Source organism: Camellia sinensis, chromosome 6 (genome assembly GCF_055761805.1).
Source record: "Camellia sinensis isolate YWXY chromosome 6, ASM5576180v1, whole genome shotgun sequence".
NCBI lineage: Eukaryota > Viridiplantae > Streptophyta > Magnoliopsida > Ericales > Theaceae > Camellia > Camellia sinensis.
Genome location: NC_138966.1, coordinates 111,173,722 through 111,195,085, shown reverse-complemented (window position 1 = coordinate 111,195,085; position 21,364 = coordinate 111,173,722). Strand labels below are relative to the sequence as shown.

The following is a 21,364-nucleotide window of genomic DNA, read 5'->3' as shown; positions in this document are numbered from 1 at the left end:
ATTCAAGAAGTTCTTGTGACTAAGTATGAGAATTTAGATCATATCATGCATGCATGTTCATTTCACCACAATTTGAGTTTGATTTCAAAGAATTCTCACATGCATGTGCATCTCTTGCTTTTGTTTTATGAATTCAACATGTTTTTGCACTTAACACCTCATTTGAACAAGGTTTGAAAGCTTTGAAGCTAAGAAACTTCATACATGTTGTGGGGATATATTTTCTTAGTACCAACACGTGGCCAAAGTGACGCCGATGTGTTAGCCGAGGTGCCACGTGTCCTGGTCATGACACCGAGGTTATCTCGACACGGCCAAGGTTATCTCCCGAAGATATTAGAATCTGAGATAAGCGGATAGGGCATAAGAGTCCTAGAATGATGAGGAGACTCAGCCTGGATAAGGATAAAGCTCTTGCGGAGTTTATCTCTATCTGTTAAAGAGTCCTGGATAAGCACTAAGCTAAAGTCCATTGAAGCTAGGCTTCTGTTCGGACAAGGATTGAGTTAACTATAAAAGAAAGGCACCACCGATAGGTCTAAGGTACGCAATTTATATTTAGAACAGAGAATTTAGTAATTGATTATCTTTGAGAGATATACTGACTTGATCGTCGGAGTGCCCCTGGGTGGACGAACCACCGCCAGAATCTTCTCTTTCTGTTGCAGGTCAATCAGGTGTCATATATTCTGCCAGTACTCTCCAGCTAAATACTAAGTTGGCAGTGTGGTCAGAAAATCACTCACACAATTTGGCACCGTCTGTGTGAAAGAAAGAAAAATAGATGGCCAACGACGGACAGAAGAAGAAGGTTGGGGACGACACTCCTAATGGGAGTGGCAGACCTGTTGACGTTGACGTCGAGAAGGACAATTGCAACGAAGACCATAATCACAGCAGAAAAGACATCGGCCAGGGTGGTGACGTACCGAAGAAACCAGATCAAAGTGGGTACTACAATGAGGACGACCTGCAGGTATGGAAGGATAGATGCCTACGGAGGGATGAAGAAGTAAAAGAGATGGCGAACAAATTGGCGGACCTACAATCGGTCGTCAATTTCATTATGTAAAATAATGTCATGCAGCCACCATTCCCGCTGCAGGACACACCGATTCCAGCGGCCAATGCCCAGAAAGGGGGGCAAAAACCAATCCCAATAGCCCCCCAACACACCAGGAGTGAAAGACACTCTCACCGGCCTTCAAGGGAGGTCGGGTGAGGAGAGTCGAGAAGGGAAGAGTCACGAAAGACACATCGCACTAAAGAAGCAGACCCCAGAGAACATCGGCATGTTCAAAGACAAGAGTTGTGTTTCGACACAACTCATGGAGAAAGGTCGAAGAGGGCTCACAACGAAGCCGAGAGCAGTGCACCTAAAAGACTGAAGTCGGGAGATAGCCGAGCTCCTGGGTGGACAAAGGAGGACTTAAGAGATTACCTCAAGAGGAAGCAACAGAATGCCGATGCCGAGGTAACATCCCCTGATAAGCCGAGAACACCCTTCTTAGTGGAATTTGACAAATTTGAGGCGCCGAAGAGATTTAGTATACCGAGGTTCCAAATATACGATGATAAGTCAGACCTCAACTTCCACGTTGGATTATACTTGAACTCAATGGCATTGTATAGTGGGAACGAGTCGTTGCTCTATAAAGTGTTCCCTTCATCCTTCGGGAAGATTACATCAGATTGGTTTTACAAACTACCAAAGGGAAGTGTGAAGACCTGGGAAGGCCTGGCCGAGATGTTTGTGGCCAGGTTCATGATAAACAAGCTGCAGCCATTAAGGATGGACGCATTGATGACTCTGAAGATCAGTACGGATGAAGGCCTTAGGGCCTATGCAAAAAGGTACTATGAGGTGTTCAACCGAATACCAGAATGTAATCAAGAGGTAGCGTTCGTATCTTTCAAAAACGGCCTAAAAGACGACTGTCCACTACGAAAGTCTTTGGCAAAGACACTGCCAAAAAGTATGGAAGAGCTCATGGCAAGAATCGAGAAGTATGCCAGTACCAAGGAAGACACGCTGGGGACTAAGGAGACAAAGCAAGAAAAAGCAAACGGCTCGCCAAAGCGAGGCCGAGGTAACAATGGATCTAGCAAGCAAGAGATAGGATTGAGGGCTACACAGCCAGTTACAACCATGTTCCGAATCCTAATTCACAAAGTCCTGGACCAAATTCGGAACCAACCCTATTTCAGAGCGCTAGCAAGGGCACCAGGAGAGTTTATGGGAAGAAACCTTCGCAAACATTGTGCTTACCACAATGAAGATGGGCATATGACTCAGGGTTGTAGAGCCCTGAAAACACACTTAAAAGACCTAGTAAGGCAAGGCCATCTGAGAGACCTTGTCGATGAGGCCAGGACAAGGGAAGAACAGGCAAGATTGCCTCAGGCGCCAGCAGCTCCGCCTCCCCCAACACAACAACCTCGAGCAGGAGGACCTCGGGTAATTAATGTAATTCACTCGAAGGTTAATGAAAACGAGATTCGGGGAGAGACCCTGAAGGTAAAATACCTACAGCATGTCTACCAAGTTGGGGAGAAGAGACATCGGGCAGAGGAGGGCCAAGGACCAATAGTGTCTTTTATTGAAACCGACCTTGAGATGGTGCAGCATCCACATAATGATGCCTTGGTAGTATCCCTCCAGGTTGGGAAGTGCCAAGTGAAGCGCATCCTCATTGACCAAGGCAGCTCCTATGACATCATGTACGTCAAATGTTATAAGGAGCTTGGCCTTCATCCAAATGATATGGAGCAATCCAATAGCCCAATGGTCGGGTTCAATGGAACGCCGACATAGCCACTAGGAACAACCAACTTGGAGGTGCAGGCAGGCACTAGGAAGATAACAACAGAGTTCACCGTGACACACCCTGCCCTTACAACATCATCTTGGGAAGGCCATGGTTGCATGCAATAGGGCTGTTCCCTCAACATTGCATCAACTATTGCGGTTCCCAACGGAACATGGGATGGAGATAAGAGGAGATCGGCCGCAGGCAAAGAATTACTTCATGGCAGCAATGAAATCCACCTGTAGCATTCGAGAACCAGAAAAGACAGAGATCGAAGACGAGGACGTAGAGGTCTTAGAGGATGTCGGCAAGGAGCCAGCTGAGAAGAGTGAAGAAGCACTGAAGAAAATCCTCGTCTAGGATGGGGATGAAGAACGCTTCTTTCTTCTCGGCTCGGGCTTAGTCGAAGAAGAGGAAAAAGAGTTGGAATCTTTTTTAAGAGCAAATATTGAGGTGTTTGCTTGGACGCCTTAAGAAATGCCTGGCATTAACCCCGAGGTCACTTGCCATAAACTGAAAGTTGACAGATCAGCCAAACCTGTAATCCAATGAGCAAGAAGACCGTCATTGATGCACGTCGAAGCAGTAGAGGAGGAAGTAGACAGACTACTGAAAGCCAGGGCCATTCGTGAGGTAAATTACCTGACATGGCTATCGAACACAGTAGTGGTGAAGAAAAGAATGGTAAATGTAGGGTCTACATGAACTTTACCAGCCTAAACAAGGCCTGTCCTAAAGACAGCTTCCCTCTACCCAAGATTGACCAGCTAGTGGATGCCACTTCAGGGCATGGAAGGATGAGCTTCCTGGATGCTTACAGGGGGTATCACCAGATAGCCATGTACCCCGCGGATGAAGATAAGACTGCGTTTATCACCCTAAAAGGGTTGTACTGCTACAAGGTGATGCCTTTTGGGTTGAAAAACGCAGGAGCAACTTACCAAAGGTTAATAACCAAGATGTTCAGACACCTGATTGACCGAACGGTGAAAGTTTACATCGACGACATGGTTGTGAAGACCAAGGAACCTGAAGGTCATCTGGCCGACCTCAAAGCAGTCTTTGAAATCTTTAAAGCATATCGGCTCCGACTCAATGCATCAAAGTGCGCATTTGGAGTTGGATCTGGTAAGTTCTTGGGATACCTGGTGACCAGAATGGGCATTGAGGCCAGCCTAGATCAGATCAAGGTCATCCTAGAGTTGAAGAGCCCGACGTCGGAAAAATAGGTGCAAATGCTAACTGGAAAGGCCGCAGCCCTGAATAGGTTCATCAGCAGAAGCTCAGACAAGTACAAACCTTTCTTCAACTTAGTAAAGAAAGCCACAGACTTCCTATGAACCGAGGAGTGCGGAACCGCTTTGGCCGACCTAAAGAAGTATCTGACCACGGCTCCGGTCCTCTCAAATCTAGAACCTGGAGAGGAGTTGTTTTTGTACTTAGCAGTTTCAGAACATGCGATAAGCGCAGTAGTAATCCAAAAAGAAAAAGGGGAGCAAAGGGTTGTTTACTATGTAAGCAAAACCCTGATCGATGCAGAAACAAGGTATCTACCCTTAGAGAAATTGGCACTGGCATTAGTAATGGCTTCAAAGAAGCTGAACCATTACTTTCAAGCCCATAAAATTGTGTTGCTAACTGAGCACCCCTTGAAGTCCTTGCTACAGCAAGGAGATCTGACAGACAGAATAGCCAGATGGGCAGTAGCCTTGGGACAGTATGACCTGGAGTTTAGACCCAGAATAGCAATCAAAGGCCAAGTTTTGGCCGACTTCGTGGCCGAGTTCACGCTAGAATCCATCGTACGTCGGGCTCCGTTGAGCCGAGGTGAACGATGTCCAAACAAGCAAGGAGGAGCCCAGCCAAAGGCGAAAGAACAAAGGAAAGAGGAAAAACTCAGACCCTGCAGTATTTACATCAGCGACTCATTTCGACTGTTCGTTGATGGGAGTTCAAACCGACAGGGAACGGGGGAAGGAGTAGTATTGATATCTCTAGATGGGCAGATACTAGAACAATCGATTCGTTTGGGGTTCAAGGCCTCAAACAATGAAGTTGAGTACGAAGCACTCATTGCAGGACTGAAACTGGCAGCAGCAGTACAAGCAGATAAGGTAATAGTCTTTTGTGACTCACAACTTATAGTTAACCAGACAACAGGTGAGTTTGCAACCCGAGATAAGAGGATGTCGGCCTACGCAAAGGATGTTATTAGGTTGTCAGCCTTGTTTCAGAACTGCCGACTACTTCAGGTAAGCCGAGATGATAACAGTCACGCCGATGCATTGGCCAACCTAGCTGGTGCGGTACAACCTGGAAAAGCAAGGATAATAATGGTTGACTATTTGTTGGGCCCAAGCATCGAACCACTGACCACAGAGCGTGAAACAATGTGTGTGGACATGGGACCAAGTTAGATGGACGCAATTGTTGCTTTCCTGAAAGAAGGAAAGCTGTCAAATGACCACAAGGAGGCACACAAGATCAGATTGAAATCGGCAAGATTCAGTCTGACAGCAGAAGGACACTTCTACAGAAGATCCTTCACTGGACCCCTTTTAAGGTGTGTACATCCTTTACAAGTTGAAGATTTTTTATATGAAATTCATGAAGGAATTTGTGGAAGCCACGCTGGGGGCAGATCACTTGCCCATAGGGCCATTACCCAGGGGTATTGGTGGCCCTACATGTAGAGAGATGTAGAAGCTTATGTGAAGAAGTGTGAAAAATGCCAAAGATTTGCACCTCTGATACACCAACCAGCAGCAGACCTGAACCCAGTATCCAGTCCTTGGCCGTTTGCCCAATGGGGCATGGATCTCGTTGGGAAACTGCCCCAAGCAAATGGACAAAGAAAATACTTACTGGTGGCAACAGACTACTTCACCAAGTGGATAGAAGTTGAACCCCTTGCCAAAATCCGAGATGTTGATGTAAAGAGCTTCATATGGAAGAACATCATCACCCAGTTTGGGATTCCAAGAGCAATAGTTGCAGACAATGGAACACAATTTGACAGTAAGCTAATCAAGAGCTTCTGTGCAAAGTTCAAAATCAAGAATTACTTTTCCACCCCAAGTTTTCCTCAGAGCAATGGACAAGCAGAAGCATCCAACAAAGTCATGTTGGATGGGATTAAGAAGAGGCTGCAAGTAGCAAAGGAAAAGTGGGTGGATGAACTGCTAAGTGTACTCTGGGCATATCGGACTACGCTGAGAAGATCAACGGGGAATCCCCATTTGCCATGGCTTATGGCACAGAAGCAGTCATTCCTTTGGAAGTCGGTATCCTAGGGATCAGAACCCAGGGAGTGGAGAATGGGACCAATGACATATTATTAGCCCGAGATCTGGATCTACTAGAAGAAAGAAGGGAGAGAGCTGCAATACAGCTTGCAGCATACCAGCAGCAACTTGCCAGAGCTTATAATAAGAAGGTCAACCCAAGGGAGTTTCAAATCGGTGACCTCGTCTTGAGAAAAGTCGTCGGCAACAAAAAAGATCCCAGAGAGGGGAAGCTTGGCCCAAATTGGGAAGGACCCTATAGAATCATCTCGGTACTGGGCAATGGGCCATATCGGCTTAAAGATAATGAGGGCAAAGAATTGCCAAGGCCTTGGAACACTTGCAATTTGAAATTTTTTTATCATTAGAATTTGTTGTTCTCTTGTCATTTGCCGAAGTAAATAAATAAAGTTTTAGCTTGTTTATATGTTTATACACTTATGACTGATAAAGATACATAACGTTGTTTCTGGAATACATGTATAATGAGAACCCAAGTGGAACTTAGGTTCACATTAGGGGGCAGAGAGAAGAAAAATGGTTTTAACACTTGTTGAAACTTGAGAAAAGTTTACAAGTTGAAGTTAAACTGAGATTATGTTTAACACTTGTTGAAACTTGAGAAAAGTTTACAAGTTGAAATTAAACCGAGATCATGTTTAATACTTGTTGAAACTTGAGAAAAGTTTACAAGTTGAAGTTAAACCGAGATCATGTTTAACACTTGTTGAAACTTGAGAAAAGTTTACAAGTTGAAGTTAAGCCGAGATCGTGTTTAACACTTGTTGAAACTTGAGAAAAGTTTACAAGTTAAAGTTAGACTAAAGTTAAACACTTGTTGAAATTTTATGAACAAATTTACAAGCTGAAACCAAGGTCATGCTAAGAAAGGTACTGGGGTGCTTGCCGCGGTGAATCATCAGTTTGTATAACCGAGGTGTGTCACCCCGAAAAGGTTGCACAAAGATTGAAGTGTGTATTAAAGACATACAAAACATTCTAAGTATGGAATCATACAAGAGTAGTAAAGAGAATGCAAACATACAAACGTTCAAAACAAAGAAGTTGTATTTATAAGAAGGCACTTCGGCAATATAAGGAGCTTACACTGTTTTAAAAGAAAAACAAAAGTACAGAGCACAGAAGAAAGAGAAAAACATGAAATTAAGATTCTTCAGCATCATTAACAGGTTGGGTTTGGACCTCGGAGGACTGCTGAGAAGATATCTCGGCAACCTTCTCAGCCGCAAGCTCAGCGTCAATTTCTTGAAGGGTTAGATCGAGGCTTTCATCGGCAAGAGGCACGTCCGATGACGGTTTCTCAAGAGTGGCATCCTTGGGAACTTCCTCACCTTCCTCATCTTGAGTCAAGTCCAGGACTTGCTCATTCAGAGAAGGGGACTTGGTCCCAGCAGCCTCCTTTGATTTCCTCACCAAGGTCTCCTCTTTAGACTTAGATTCGTCGTCGGATTGACTTGGAGTTGGAGGGAATGGAAGAGGAATGACGTCAGCGTTCCTGAGGGGCGAGTCCTCGAGGACTTCAAGCTTTTTTAGAAGAGACATCCAACCAAGGGTGAAACCCTTGTTGCATGCCTGCTTCACTTGCTTTTCATAGTCCGCCGTGACATTGGCCACACCCTCATTGTAGCCCTTTTCGTCAGTTGCCTTGAGCTCGGCATCCTTCGTGGCCAAAGCTTCTTGCAATTCTTTTTGGGCCTAGGCCGTTCTCTCCTCGGCCTCATTCTTTTGGCCTCAAGTACCTTATTGATGGCCTCAACGGATTCCGTATTTTATTCGGCTACATCCTTAGCTTTAATAGCAACCTCGACTTGATCCTCTAAGGTCTTCATCTTTGATTGCAAGTTTTTATTAGTTTTCTGAAGGCTAGAGACCTCCCTCTTCTTATCGGCTAGCTTCTCCCGGTTCTCGAAAGATTGTACTGAGAAAGAATGGGCATGCTGGATGGCCTGAGAAAAAATAAAACAGAGTAGAAGTTATGACAAAATTTTCTAAAGTATAAGAAAGAAAGAAAGAAAGAAAGAAAGAAAAATGACCAAATATAGACACTTACTTGAACAGGGTGCTGAAGCATCAGAGCATAGTTCTCATATTCACTCAACTCGGCGTTTCGGTCGAGATCGCCGGGAAGAAGCAGAGCGGTACTGAGGGCAACGCCGACATTAATGTCATCAGCGCTATCATTGGCCATAACTGGCTTATCTTCCAGAGTGATTTGGGGGGCCTAGGGAAAATCGTGCTTTCGAGACCCCGAGGTGGTTGCAGCAGATGACCTCGGCCTCTTTGATCAGATGGACTCGGATGGTTGGGCCTCGGCAGGCCTTTTCTCGACAGCAGATGTGGTCTTCTCACTCTTAGCCAATTTCAAAATCGGCAAAGTGTTCTCAGTATCAACCTGAGTCACCTTTGCCTTTGGCTGAGCCTTCTTTATTCTTTTCAGCTTCAGTGGGGGCAGGGATTGCGCTGGTTGAGTGTCAATGGTGGATGAAATACTGGCTAAGAGATCCTTAGCGACTTCTTTTTGGCGGCCCATTTCAGCAACAAAAACTGTTCAGCGTCGTCGACGGCGTTGGGATATTAGGATCAGATATGGAGCCGAGGTAGACGGCTGCTCAGCTGGATCAGAGGTTGATCCTTGATCTGACTGAGATGAGGAGACAGCTTGAGGAGTTGTGGCAGAGGGAGGAGATAAGCTCTTCTTCTTCTTCTTCTTTGGAATGTCGGGAAAAACCGACTTATAAGAAGGAATAAAATTGAGGACCAGAGGGGCTCTCCGTTTGAGGACTGGCAGATCCAATAGATTCCTCAAGTCTTTGCTGGAAAAGAAAGACTGGCAGAAACCCTTTGGTGGCTGAGGAAGAGTTGCAAGAAAAGCAGACATTAGAAACAAATAAAGTATTGAAGACTTTAAAAAACAAGTTAATATGAACACAGGACTCTTACCATTGCCCTCTACAAAAATTGTTCGAGGAAGAGGGTAGAGGTGGAGGTCCTCATCTGGAGCGAATTCCCAATTCCCCGAGGTAATGAAGTAATTGTCTCCAGCTCCCTTGTTGGAGTCTGGGAGGTTGGCTACGATTTTGTACTCTCCAGATATGTGTTCTTGATTTCCAGGGAAATTGGAAAAGTCATCTACCGTTAGTTGAATCTACCTACAACAACAGCTTCCATTCAAGTATTGGTATGGTGCCTTTCGAGGCATTATATGGCAGAAAAATGTAGATCTCTGGTCTACTGGACAGAAATTAGAGATGGGTCATTGCTTGGGCCCGAGATTATATATGAAACGACTGAGAAAGTAAAACTGATCCAACAGAGACTGAAAACCGCACAGAGCCGACAGAAAAGTTATGCGGATGTCAAAAGGCGAGACAAACAGTATGAAGTAGGTGATCACGTTTTCGTGAAAGTGACACCAATGAAAGGCCAGACTCGTTTCAGAGTCAAGGGTAAGTTAGCGTCGAGATATGTCGAACCGTATGAGATTATTGAGAAAATCAATTCGGTGGCGTATCAAGTAGCGCTTCCTCCTGAAATGGAGCATATGCACAATGTGTTCCACATTTCAATGTTGAGAGCATACCTTCGGGATCCCTTCTATGTGATTGAGCCTACTCGTGTAGTACTGAGTGATGACTACACTTATGAAGAACGGCCTATACAGATTGTGAACAGACAGATCAAGAAGTTGAGCAACAAAGAGATTCTATTAGTAAAAGTCGACTGGCAAAACCATGGTGGCGTGTATGCCACCTAGGAAAGGGAAGATGACATGGCCAAGAGATACCTGACTTGTTTCCACTGAATCCTGTTTTCTTCCAGAACGAAGGTAATTCAAGTTTGGAGGACCAAACTCTTTTTAAGGAGGGGAGACTGTAATAACCCTCACCACTGATTACTGATAAACCACTGATTACTGTTAAACTGAGACTGATCATGATAAGTAATTGAACCGACTAAAAAACTGAACTGATTGATTGATTGTACTAGTTTGAATGCATTTCTATCTGTTTGACTGTTAAATTATCTGTCCATGTTTTATGCTTTAAACTACAAATTGAAGGCCTTATCGGAGGCCGAACCCGAAATCGATTAGTGTTTTATGATCATTAGAATTTATGTGAATTTATGGCATGTTTATCCAAAATGTGATTTAGTGTGATTAAATTAGATTAGATAATGTAAAACACATAAGTTGGTTTTATCTACCAAAATGCCATTGTGAGTGGGTCACTACCTTAGACCATATTTGAGCCTTATTACACTCATTCATACACATTTCATCAGCTCATTTCTAAGCACAACCGACCATAGAGAGAGAGAGAACTAAGAGAGTTGGTTTTCATCTTGTTTTGCTTGGAAATTGAAGGAATTAAAGAGAGTATTGCAAAATTGAGCTCCTAGACCTTTAATTCAAGACTTAAGGTAGAACATCCACTTTCTTGAACTTGTTTTTGAATTGATTCATGTATGGTTCTTGTGTCCTTAGTGATCTAAGCCTAGATTGAGCCTGATAATGTTGAATTGTAGCATGTATCATGCATGCATGTTTCCATTCTTGGGTTTTGAAACTATTGTTCATGAAATCCACATGCATGTTCATGTTTTTGCAAATGGACCATGAATTCACCATGATTTTAGGAGAATTGGCTCAATTGAGCTATCATTTGAAGCTTTGAAGTTGTTGAATTCATGCATGTTACACATTCATCATGTTCTTAAAATGTTGTTTGAAATTGGGTTTAATTCCCTCACCTTTGGGCTTTGATTTTACAAATTGAGTTTTAAATCATGTCATACTATGTATTTACAAGTGTTTCCCAGGAAATGGGCCCAAAGGAATCGAATTTGACACATTTGAAGTTGAATTTGAGCTTGAGGTTCAAACCTGGGAATTCTAGATTTTGAACTCACGCTCGAGCGGGGTGACTGGCGCTCAAGCATGAAATTCGTGCTCCCAGCACTTTACACTATTTTGAAGTCCGCTCGAGCAGGGTAATTTACGCGCGAACGAGACCTTGTGTCTTACGCTCGAGCGGGTGTTGAGCGCCCAATCGAGCGTGATTTTCACACGTCTAGCACTTTTGACTGTTTTGCAGTATGCTCAAGCGGATAAGTCTACGCTCGAGCTGAAACCTTTGTCCGCATGTCTGCTCGAGCAGAGTAACCTACGCTCGAGTGGGACCCCTGTTTTCTGAAAATTCTGAAAATGCTTTTAAAGTGCATATTTGCATCCTCATTTCGTCCTAGGCATTCTTAGGCCTAGTTTAAGGCATCTTAATGAGGATATAGATGTAGAACCACACCGAGTCTAAGTAGGGACTAAGTCTTTGATTCCCGAATGTGAACTTAGTGTGTGTTCATCCTGTAAACTATGTAGGGTTGGCATATGAGGACGCGCTCTAGCTTAACTGTAGCCTAGAACTCTGTGAGTAACAACTGTGTAAAGATATGTTCAAATATGAATATCTTCTGAATGGTTAAACTGTACTGTTTCTGAATTGATACTGTTAATTGAATGAATGTATGTCCTCTATTCTGAACTATACTGTGGCGTCCATAGCAACTACTGTTACTGTTATTGCTACTGTTACAGAGATCTCTGGCGGTTCCCATGTTTGGAACCATTACTGATGGCCATCATTGACTGCTCGGTCTTTTAAGACCTACTGTTTACTGTACAACTATGCTAAGGGAGGTACCACATATGACTGTTATGACTGAATGCTTAACTTGGAACCCAGAGAATTTCTCTGGACTAGCATTGCTATTGCTTGTGGTGAACCCAACACAACTGCAATTGTTCCAGCACTTTTCCATAGAATCGCTAATGTTTAAGCCTGAATTATCGTCGCGGTCATTGGATTCGGCCGAGTTGGAAGTGAAGGCTCGGAGCAATAACGAGATGAAGAGGACTTTTACTTGACTGCTTTGCCTCTTGTAGAACAGAGAGATGCTGAAGGTTTCGAACTCCAGGTTTATCTTCTTGTTCAAAATCTTCATCAACCTCTATATCAGTAACTAAACAACACAAATGATGCACAAACTTTATTACCAAGAAATAACAACAATACCAAGAGCACACATGTACAAGAACACATCATTTGTGTAGTTGACAGATATAATACAAGCTGTAGAAGGGGAAATTGAATCAGTTAGACTCAACTAGTCAGAGAAAATTCGATCCAAAAAATTTCTCTGAACGAATTTTCTTTGGACTTCACAGAGAAATTATAGTTTACAAAGATTTTCTCTGGACTTCACAGTTTATAGAGAATTTCTCTGGTCGAATCCTCAGACGATCGTTTGTCCATTTTTGGCCAGATAAGAAATAGACAATGAAGATTTTTACCACTGTAGATGCCATCAAGAAGAGGCTAAAATTAACGACTCAGTATCATAAAATTCTAATGAATTTTTTTTATAAGCAACAAGTTCATTCAACAGAGAATCAATAACATTCTCACAGAATCCAAATTGCTAGTTCTGAATTTATACCTCAGGCGTATTCACATAACCTTTCTCAGTAGAATCGGCTGCGATCAACACCTAGGTGGCAGCGACGACTTTGGAATAGCTTCGGCATGAGAAACCATGAAAATCTCTTCTAGTTACCATGTTGTTCTTGTGTGATGAAACCCTAGAGAGATAAGTCACAGCTCTGCTCCATCTCGGCAACATCGCAATTGTAATCTGTCAAATTCAAAACAAACATTTTACCAAAAATGTGGATTGAAGAAGAACCATTCGTGAATAACTGTGTCTACGTGTATATATGAAGCAAATGGAGAACCTGTAAACAGAAAGCTAGAGAGAGATAGACAGAAATATGTGGATTGCAATCTGCTTTGCGTCTATAATTCGAATCCTCAGACGATTGTTTGTCCCAGCTGCCATTGATGTAGGAGAGAGAGAGAGAGAGAGAGAGAGAGAGAAAAGATACCAAACTTAGTGGAGGTGAAGTGATGAGATCGGGGGGAGAGAAAGGTGGGAGTTTCTCTGTGATATATGGGTGTGGGAGTTGAGGGACCTTAGACATTATAAAATAATTTTGTGGATCTCTTCCATTACGAAAAGTGGGAGAGGGACCCTAGACAAATTTTCCCTAAGATTTTTATTCATATAAAATAGGTTTTAATTGGAGTTAAATTAAAAAATATATGATTTTTCAAAATTTTTGAGTTAAATATGTATTTTATGCATACAACAGATTTTTTGGTACTCAAAAACAGAAAATAAAATTTCTTTTCTTATAAATTAAATTTACATATTTAGATTGTACTCTCCACAAGCTTTTTATTGATATAAAATAAGCTTTAATCGGAATTAAATTGAAAAATATGCAAATTTTTAAATTTTTTGACTTAAATATTTATTTTCACTGTTATAATAATGCTTAAAGATCACACGTGAGGAATTAAAAAGTCTCACTTTTATTAAAAGTATGATTAAAAAAATGAGAATAATATTTTAATTACAATTAATCTAATTGAATGGGCACCTTCCAAATAAATGTGATTATATATATTTTTTTAATCACAATTTCTATATAAATGTGATTGAATATATTTTTAAAATTTTAATTTTATATCTCTATAATAAAACAACACTCACTGTGTTTGGTTTGAGTTTTCTGAATTAAGATTTTTGAAAATTGAATTTTTTGATTTTCGTATTTTTTTGTTTTTAGTGAATATTTTTAAAATTTTAAACATTTTTTTTACTTTTTTAGATGCACCTTACTTATATGTGTTTAAAAAGTAAAAAAATTATGAAAAAATATTTTAAAAAATTAAGAAATACATAAAAATACAAAAAATGTACTAAATTCTTGTATTTTTTTTATATTTTTGGTATTTAGTGAATTTTTAAAAGATTTTTTTTATAATTTTTTTATTTTTTAAGTGTATTTATGTTAAGTGTGTTTAAAAAGTAAAAAATTTACATAAAATATTAAAAAAATTCAATAAAAACAAAAAAAATATGAAAAATAAAAATGTAAATTTTCTGAAAGTCGGTTTTAAGAACCAAGCAAAGTGACTGTTTTTAAAAGTGTTTATATTTTAAAAGTAAATTTTTTATATTTTTTTATTTGTTTTATTATTTTATATAAAAATAATTTAATAATTCCTCACTACTAATCCCCTCACTATCAATCCCCTCACTACTAATCCCCTCACTAACAATCCCCTCACTATTAATCTCCTCACTATCAATCCCCTCCATTCTATCTCTGGAAACAAACGGGGCCCTAGTTCAATCTTTATCAAGAAATAAAGAAGACAAGAAATCTCGGTGGTTGCCTTGTGTCCTTGATTTTGCATACACAATGCGTTTTCATTCATATTATGTATATAAAATATAGATCTATCTTGTTACTTGTGATGTAATATGGCATTGTTTACAACTTACAACAAGTATAAGAAAATGGCTACATTGGACCATAAATAAGGCTCTGTTTGCCAAGAACTTCCCTTGTTTATAATTGTGTTTACAACTTACAACAAGTATAAGAAAATGGCTCCATTGGATTATAAACAAGGCTTTGTTTGCCAATAACTTCCCTTGTCTATAACCGTATTTACTATTCAGATCTCATCTCACCACCTTCTTTAGTATCCCTTCTCTTTCTAAAACTATCATAAATGAGTACATTTTTCAATCAGGTAGGCCGGTTTCAACGTCTACATTACAAGCCATGATTCTTGTGATTCTTGTTCTCAATCGCTTCTAAACTTCTTTTTTCTTCTGTGATAAGCATATCTACGGTCAGTTTTAACATATAAATTAATGAAGAGTATTAAGGTAAGTAACGGTCAAAACTTTTGACTTTTCAAACTAGAACACAGAATGGGACTTCCAAAAATGGAAATTGGGACACATAAAAAGTGTACTAAGGGAGTATTTTGATTTCTACTTGTTGAATTTAGGCCATGTTTGATTGCTGATTAATTTAGGAGGGGATTGGATATCATGGATTGTGGTTGGGATTAGTGGGGATAAGTAATGCCATGGATTATATGCACCATAGGATTAGTTGTATTATGTTTGGTTAGGGTGGGATAAATGGTGGGATAAGATGGAAAGATTATTTATGACCATTGGATTGGGGATGGATATAATCTCATGGTCTTGTTCAAGTAATACCATGGGGGAGGTCGTATTACTTTTACTTATGTGAGTTATACCACAAACCAACAAGGCCTTAGGTAGTGTTTGGTTCATTGGAATGGATTGTTCATTCCATCAAAATGTCCATTCCCATGTTTGGTTGACGAAAAAAATAATGAAAAATGCATTGCAAATGAAATTGTCATTCATTATTGTAAGGGAATGATCAATCCATAGGGGAGCCTAAGGAATGGCCATTCCCCTCTAGTCCATCTTATTTCAATAAACCGAATAGAGCATTAAGGTATTCCGCTTCTTTATGGACTTGTGTCTTTCTCATTGGGAGTATAATGAGAGATTATAGAGGAAGTGAATAAATTTGGTAACTCATTCCATTTGTTGGAGTTTTTTTTCTTTGTGACTCACTTTTTTAAAGTGTCTTGTACTTTTTCCATTATTTTGATTTTTTAGAATATTCTGGTTCCAAGTGAAAAAGTTGTTACCACTTGTTAGGTTGAAGTTTTTGGTTCTAAAGATGGAAACAGGAAGGCAGGTTTTTTCTGTGGATCTTCTGGAGAGATATGCAGTGAAGGGGCATGGAGTTATCACATGCATGGCTGCTGGCAATGATGTTATTGTATTAGGAACTAGTAAAGGGTGGATCATTAGACATGATTTCGGAGTTGGAGATTCTTATGGTATGCTCTTATCATTTACTTGATTGGATTCTTCCTTATTAACTCTCTTTTGTGATTCAACTGTAAAAATCATTAGAGATGGGACCTGTTAAAAGTGAGATGTGATATCATATGATTGCATATAACTTCGACCTTATGCTCACAGTTACAGATCCAATTTGCCAATGTAACTCTTAGGTTAACAATCAACCATGACATGCTATGCTGGAAATTGGAGTATCATGTCTTCTCCCAAGTTCAGCTAGTACTATTTACTTAACCAAAATTTTCATAGATGGAAATGGGATGCTGCCACACTGATGGATTCAGTGCGGTTCAATTTTAGGGATAATATTTGTAAATGGAACTCTTTGCACCATTGTTTCATTCCTGTTAACAGGGTAAAACTAGTGATGATTTTTGAGGTGGCAAGTTATGCCCTATAGTTCTTTGATATATCTTATTCTATACAACATACCATTTGTTGATTCCTCTTGATTATATTGTCATTACATGTTGGGATTGCCATAATCACATGCAACATGGCAATTTATGTGGTCACTTTGTGCAACTGTTGGGATCTGGACCTTGGGCTGCATCCAACACTTAACTTATATTTTCTTGATCATTTCACTCATAGATATTGATCTCTCTACGGGTCGAGCTGGGGAGCAATCTATCCATAGAGTTTTTGTTGATCCTGGGGGGAGCCACTGTATTGCTACCATTGTTGGCGGTGGAGGTGCAGATACATTTTATACACATGCTAAATGGACTAGGCTACGTGTTTTAAGCAAACTGAAGGGTCTTGTCGTGAATGCTGTTGCTTGGAATAGACAACAGATAACAGAAGGTTTGTGTTTGGTTTCTCAGCCATCCCTCTGTTTAATACACCAACTAATATTTCAGAGGGATTTTTTCATATTAATTTATTTCTTCTGTTGTATCTAATGTCTTTGCAGCTTCTACAAGAGAAGTCATTCTTGGTACAGATAATGGACAACTCCATGAAATTGCTGTAGATGAGAAGGATAAGAAGGAGAAGCACATAAATTTTATATTTGAACTTAAAGAACTTCCAGAAGCATTCATGGGTTTGCAGGTCCTCCCCTTCATTTCACCTCTTCTGATCCTTTTCCGTTGGGGATACATACCAATCTGCCACTTGGGGATTTCCTCTGTATTAGGGGAGGCTTGCTTACTTTTAGCAATATTTAAAATTGCTTAAAGATTTAGTATGTACATGGTTGGTGGTAAAAGCCATACAGTTTATATATGGTGTTTCTCCATCAGATATATGGATTTCTTTGAGTGTTTTAATGCTCCTACAAAATGTTAAATTTTCTAATTGATGGAATTGGTCATTTGAAAAAATAAACATGCATGTGGATGATCACTGGATTAGTGAAGTGGCTGTTGAGAAACTAACCTTCACTAACTATTTTACCCTCTCTGGCTTAGCTAGAGTTTTACTTGGGTTTTGCCTGTAATGTCTTTTTCTTACCTTTGTCTTTATTTTATTTTATTTTATTTTTTTGCAGATGGAGACAGCTAGCACAAGCAATGGAACTAAATATTACATGATGGCCGTTACTCCTACGCGGCTTTATTCTTTCAGTGGCATTGGGTCGCTGGATGTGAGTTTAATTAAGTCCGTGTATTCCCGCAGGGGCCTGTCAAATCTGCAATACTTATAAATTTCTTCTGGGGCCTTTTATATCTGCAATTAAAGTTATTTCATAAAGTCTCTCATGGCCCGATTATTATTAATTTATTACAGCCTTCTTTACCATAGAATTTGGCCTTTGTATGGACTCCCGGTGGTTTAGTTTTGAAGGTCATGATGTTGAATTTAAGAGCTCTATATAGTTGGTTCACAGTTTTTTATGTTCTTAAACCCGCCAGGTGGTGCACCCGGTAGCCCATATAAGTAACTCACGAGTGTCTTCTTTGAATAATGCATGTTAACAAGAAATTGACCCTATCAATTCCTTTCTTCTTGACCTTATCAATTCCTTTCTTCTTGACCTAGTGTTGATACTATTTCATTAGCTTAGATCTTTTGCCTGCGTTCCTTAGGTTTGGCCATTCTATACCTCTTGCAGTGTATGTTTATTTATGTGTCCTACATCAATGTGAGAAGCAATTTCTAATTGAGCTAAATAATATATGTTTTTCTCTCTTACCACTGCATAGATTTATTAGAACTTTTCTATTTTCTTTAACATTTTTCTTGGAGGTTATATTTTTGACAACCTTCAACTTCTAGTGCTCTATAAATGTTAAGAAATGATTATGATTATGCTCAACCTTTTAGGGTTTATATTTTTGTCAACCTTCAACCTTTTATTGCTTTATAAATGATTATGCAAGGTTATTCCCCCTTGGACCACATATTAAATATTGGGAGTCTTCGAACTTCACAAAGAGAAATCCTGTTTCTGTGATCTTATTTTATATGTTAAGAATTGAAAATTAGTGGCAAAGTAGTTGAGACTGCTGATCAAGGGGCTTTGGCTTGACCAAGGCTTCTAGACCCTGTAGCCCTCTTCCTCTTAGGTGCTTGTCTATCTGAGATCTTGCCCTAATACCTCAACAATGTTTCTCTAATTTGTAATCAGAAGGTCAAGCATCTATTTCACTTATAGAAAGAAGTGAAGTGTTTGCTCTGAGGTTCTTTAATCTCCCATCCCAGTTAGGCTTAGAGTTGATAGGGAGGTACACTAATATATTCTCTTTGGATTTTTTAAGCTCACTTCCCAACCATCCATTTCTCCATCTATCAGGTCTGTAAGGCTGCATTAAGTAATCTAATTAATTGTTGCTTTAAACTCATAATTTGCAGTAGCTCACCTATGTAGGTGGTTATATTCGTGGTTCTCGGGAATGCATCCTTCCCTGCATTTGTCCCTATTTTGTAGATGATGTTTTATTTGTCTTATAGCTCTTTGTGATTAATACATTTTATTTGAAATTTCATGCTTATTGATTTTAATGCATTTTCTAGACTGTTTTTGCTAGTTATGTTGATCGTCCAGTGCGTTTTATGGAACTTCCTGGTGAAATACCAAATAGGCAAGTGCTCTTGATATAACGAAATTCAATTTATTGGGACAAGGATAATAAATTTTAGATGCTTATTTTATTGTTGTTGTATTTTCTTTGGATTTACATTTCACCTATTTTGCCATGAACTCATTGTGCTTGTTCATGTTTTAAACGCTACTAAAAAGTACATAAATAAAATTAGTTAATGACAGCAGTGCCTTGGATAATGATATGAAACATATACTGTACACATTGAGAACTGTAAATTAATCTAGTTCGTCTTTTCATTTGGAGCTTGGTGAGAAGTAATCCATTTGGCATAATTGTCACACATAAATGTTCATGCTATTGGAAACATAAGGAGTGAAGATTTATGACACATGGAACTTGTAGAACTAGATAATACATTTTTGAAACAAGAAAAATGTTAAGATTAGGTACGTTGACAACTACTATCCCATATGTTCATACGCATGCATGAAAATTGGTAGTATGCATTGAGTACAAAATACAGATGTTTAAAATCTACAAATATTTATGAACTAATAAGATATTTTTGAGTTTTGACAAAAAGCTCACTGCACTATTGGCTGCCAGACATTGCATGGAGCCTCTAGTTTGTTGAACTACATGTAGCTTCACCTTATTTAGGCTGTCCACGGTACTTTTATGATCTATCAGATGTAGTTACTAAACCAAAGAGTTTATTGTTGTTGCCAAACTTGGTATGATTATTTCAGTTGTTTCAATGTGCTGCACTAAACCATGCCTTGTTCATTGTATCAGTTGGTTTGTTGTTGCCAAACTTGGTATGATTATTTCAGTTGTTTTAATGTGGTGCACTAAACCATGCCTTGTTCATTGTATCAGTTGGTTTGTTCTGTTAATTCAGTGAACCTGTTACATAGAGAATATTGTTAAATTTGAAATAATCAGGAAAATAGAGTTTGCTTTTCATTCCTTCGAAGTCATCTCAGAATATCATTTCTTCACCATTTGATTAATGGAGGGGGATCGTTTAATTTTTTGGGGTTGGTGGGTGGGTGGGTTGGGGAATTTGCCTATGAAGTTGGTGGCTTTTTAATTTATTATGTGAAACTTGGATTGACTAATATCTTTTTTACCATGTTTGTATAATTGATATACACTATTCTTACTATTAAATAGAATCTTAATTGGTGTCATGTATGGTATTTGACTGGTAAGAAGATAGGTTGCATGGGTTTATTCTCTTTTGTGTAATCAAATTAATTATGATTTTACACATATTGGGTGGATATATTGTTCTCATAATCATATTCTTGTATTTTGAAAATGAAGTCCATTTTTGCCTATCTTGTAGTGAACTGCATTTCTTTATCAAGCAAAGAAGAGCTGTACATTTTGCATGGCTTTCTGGAGCCGGTATCTATCACGGTGGCCTAAATTTTGGAGCACAGCATAGGTAGGAGATGACTCTCAAGTCTCATCACTTTTGCTTCCTTTTGTGAACAGAACAATAGGCATAAATTCTAGAATTTATTGTTTATTAGGCTCTACTTCTTTGGTTCTCTTGTAACGCCCTCAAAATAATAAATAAAACCCATCTCATTAGACATGCATTGATACAAAGAAACCAACCACCTTTCCATTAAATCAGAATAGTTCTTACAAAAGTATTACATGTTAACAACAAAAGTAAATGCCCTACGGGCTTACAGCTTTCCAAATTAACACTTGGTTACAAAAAAGAAGAGTGCTAACTCAATACATGTTAAGCCCTTGGCTTGAATTTACATGTAATACATCAAAAGAAAGCAAATAACAAGCAATCAGTCTGCCTCTAGCCTCCCAAGCTATGTTCTTGGAGGTGGCATGCTACCTGTACCTGAAAATGATGTCCCATAAAGGGTGAGCCACAGCCCAGTAGAAATACACTAAACCAGCCATGAACAATGACTAAAAGATTAGCAGTTGATAGATGGCCAACACAGATACATCCACGTATATCACATTTCGATTTCATGACATTAAGTCCATGTTACATTTCATTTTCCATTTCTTTTCCAACTTTGAGTTTGAAAACAAGGCTCAACATCTAGCCAAATAACTTAATGAGATTTAGACTCATCCTTAAAACACTTTCAAAACTTCTGACGGATACACATTTTAATGCTGTATCAATAACACATAAACCATTCCCACACTTTGCGAAAGATACACATTTCGGTGCTGTATCAACATAACATGGAATCACTTCTATACTTTACAATTGATAACGATATACATTTTAGTGCTATATCAAATCAATTCAAACACTTCCATAATCAACACTTGATACACATTGTAGTGCTGTATCAATGTCACACAAAATCCGGTTTAGAGGTCCATCTCCTATCTTCCCCTAAACTGCGGAGTACATCCCCTATCTCCTCCC

At 39.5% G+C, this 21,364-nt stretch overlaps 1 protein-coding gene across 5 annotated transcripts in view; it reads left to right on the top strand.

The window, feature by feature from the left end:
- The first annotated feature begins 15,324 nt into the window (after positions 1-15,324).
- Positions 15,325-21,364, top strand: part of LOC114260880 (vacuolar sorting protein 18) — a 44,629-nt gene continuing 38,589 nt past the window's right edge. Inside the window, exons 1-6 of one of the 5 annotated variants that reach the window (XM_082874486.1) lie at positions 15,325-15,921; positions 16,541-16,753; positions 16,863-17,002; positions 17,442-17,537; positions 18,908-18,975; positions 20,291-20,392. In XM_082874486.1, the coding sequence (XP_082730612.1) occupies positions 15,759-15,921; positions 16,541-16,753; positions 16,863-17,002; positions 17,442-17,537; positions 18,908-18,975; positions 20,291-20,392 (782 nt within the window). In that variant the 5' untranslated portion in view covers positions 15,325-15,758. The remainder of the gene's footprint in view (positions 15,922-16,540; positions 16,754-16,862; positions 17,003-17,441; positions 17,538-18,907; positions 18,976-20,290; positions 20,393-21,364) is intronic. The other 4 variants (XM_082874488.1, XM_082874489.1, XM_082874487.1 and 1 more) reach the window with 4 other exon arrangements.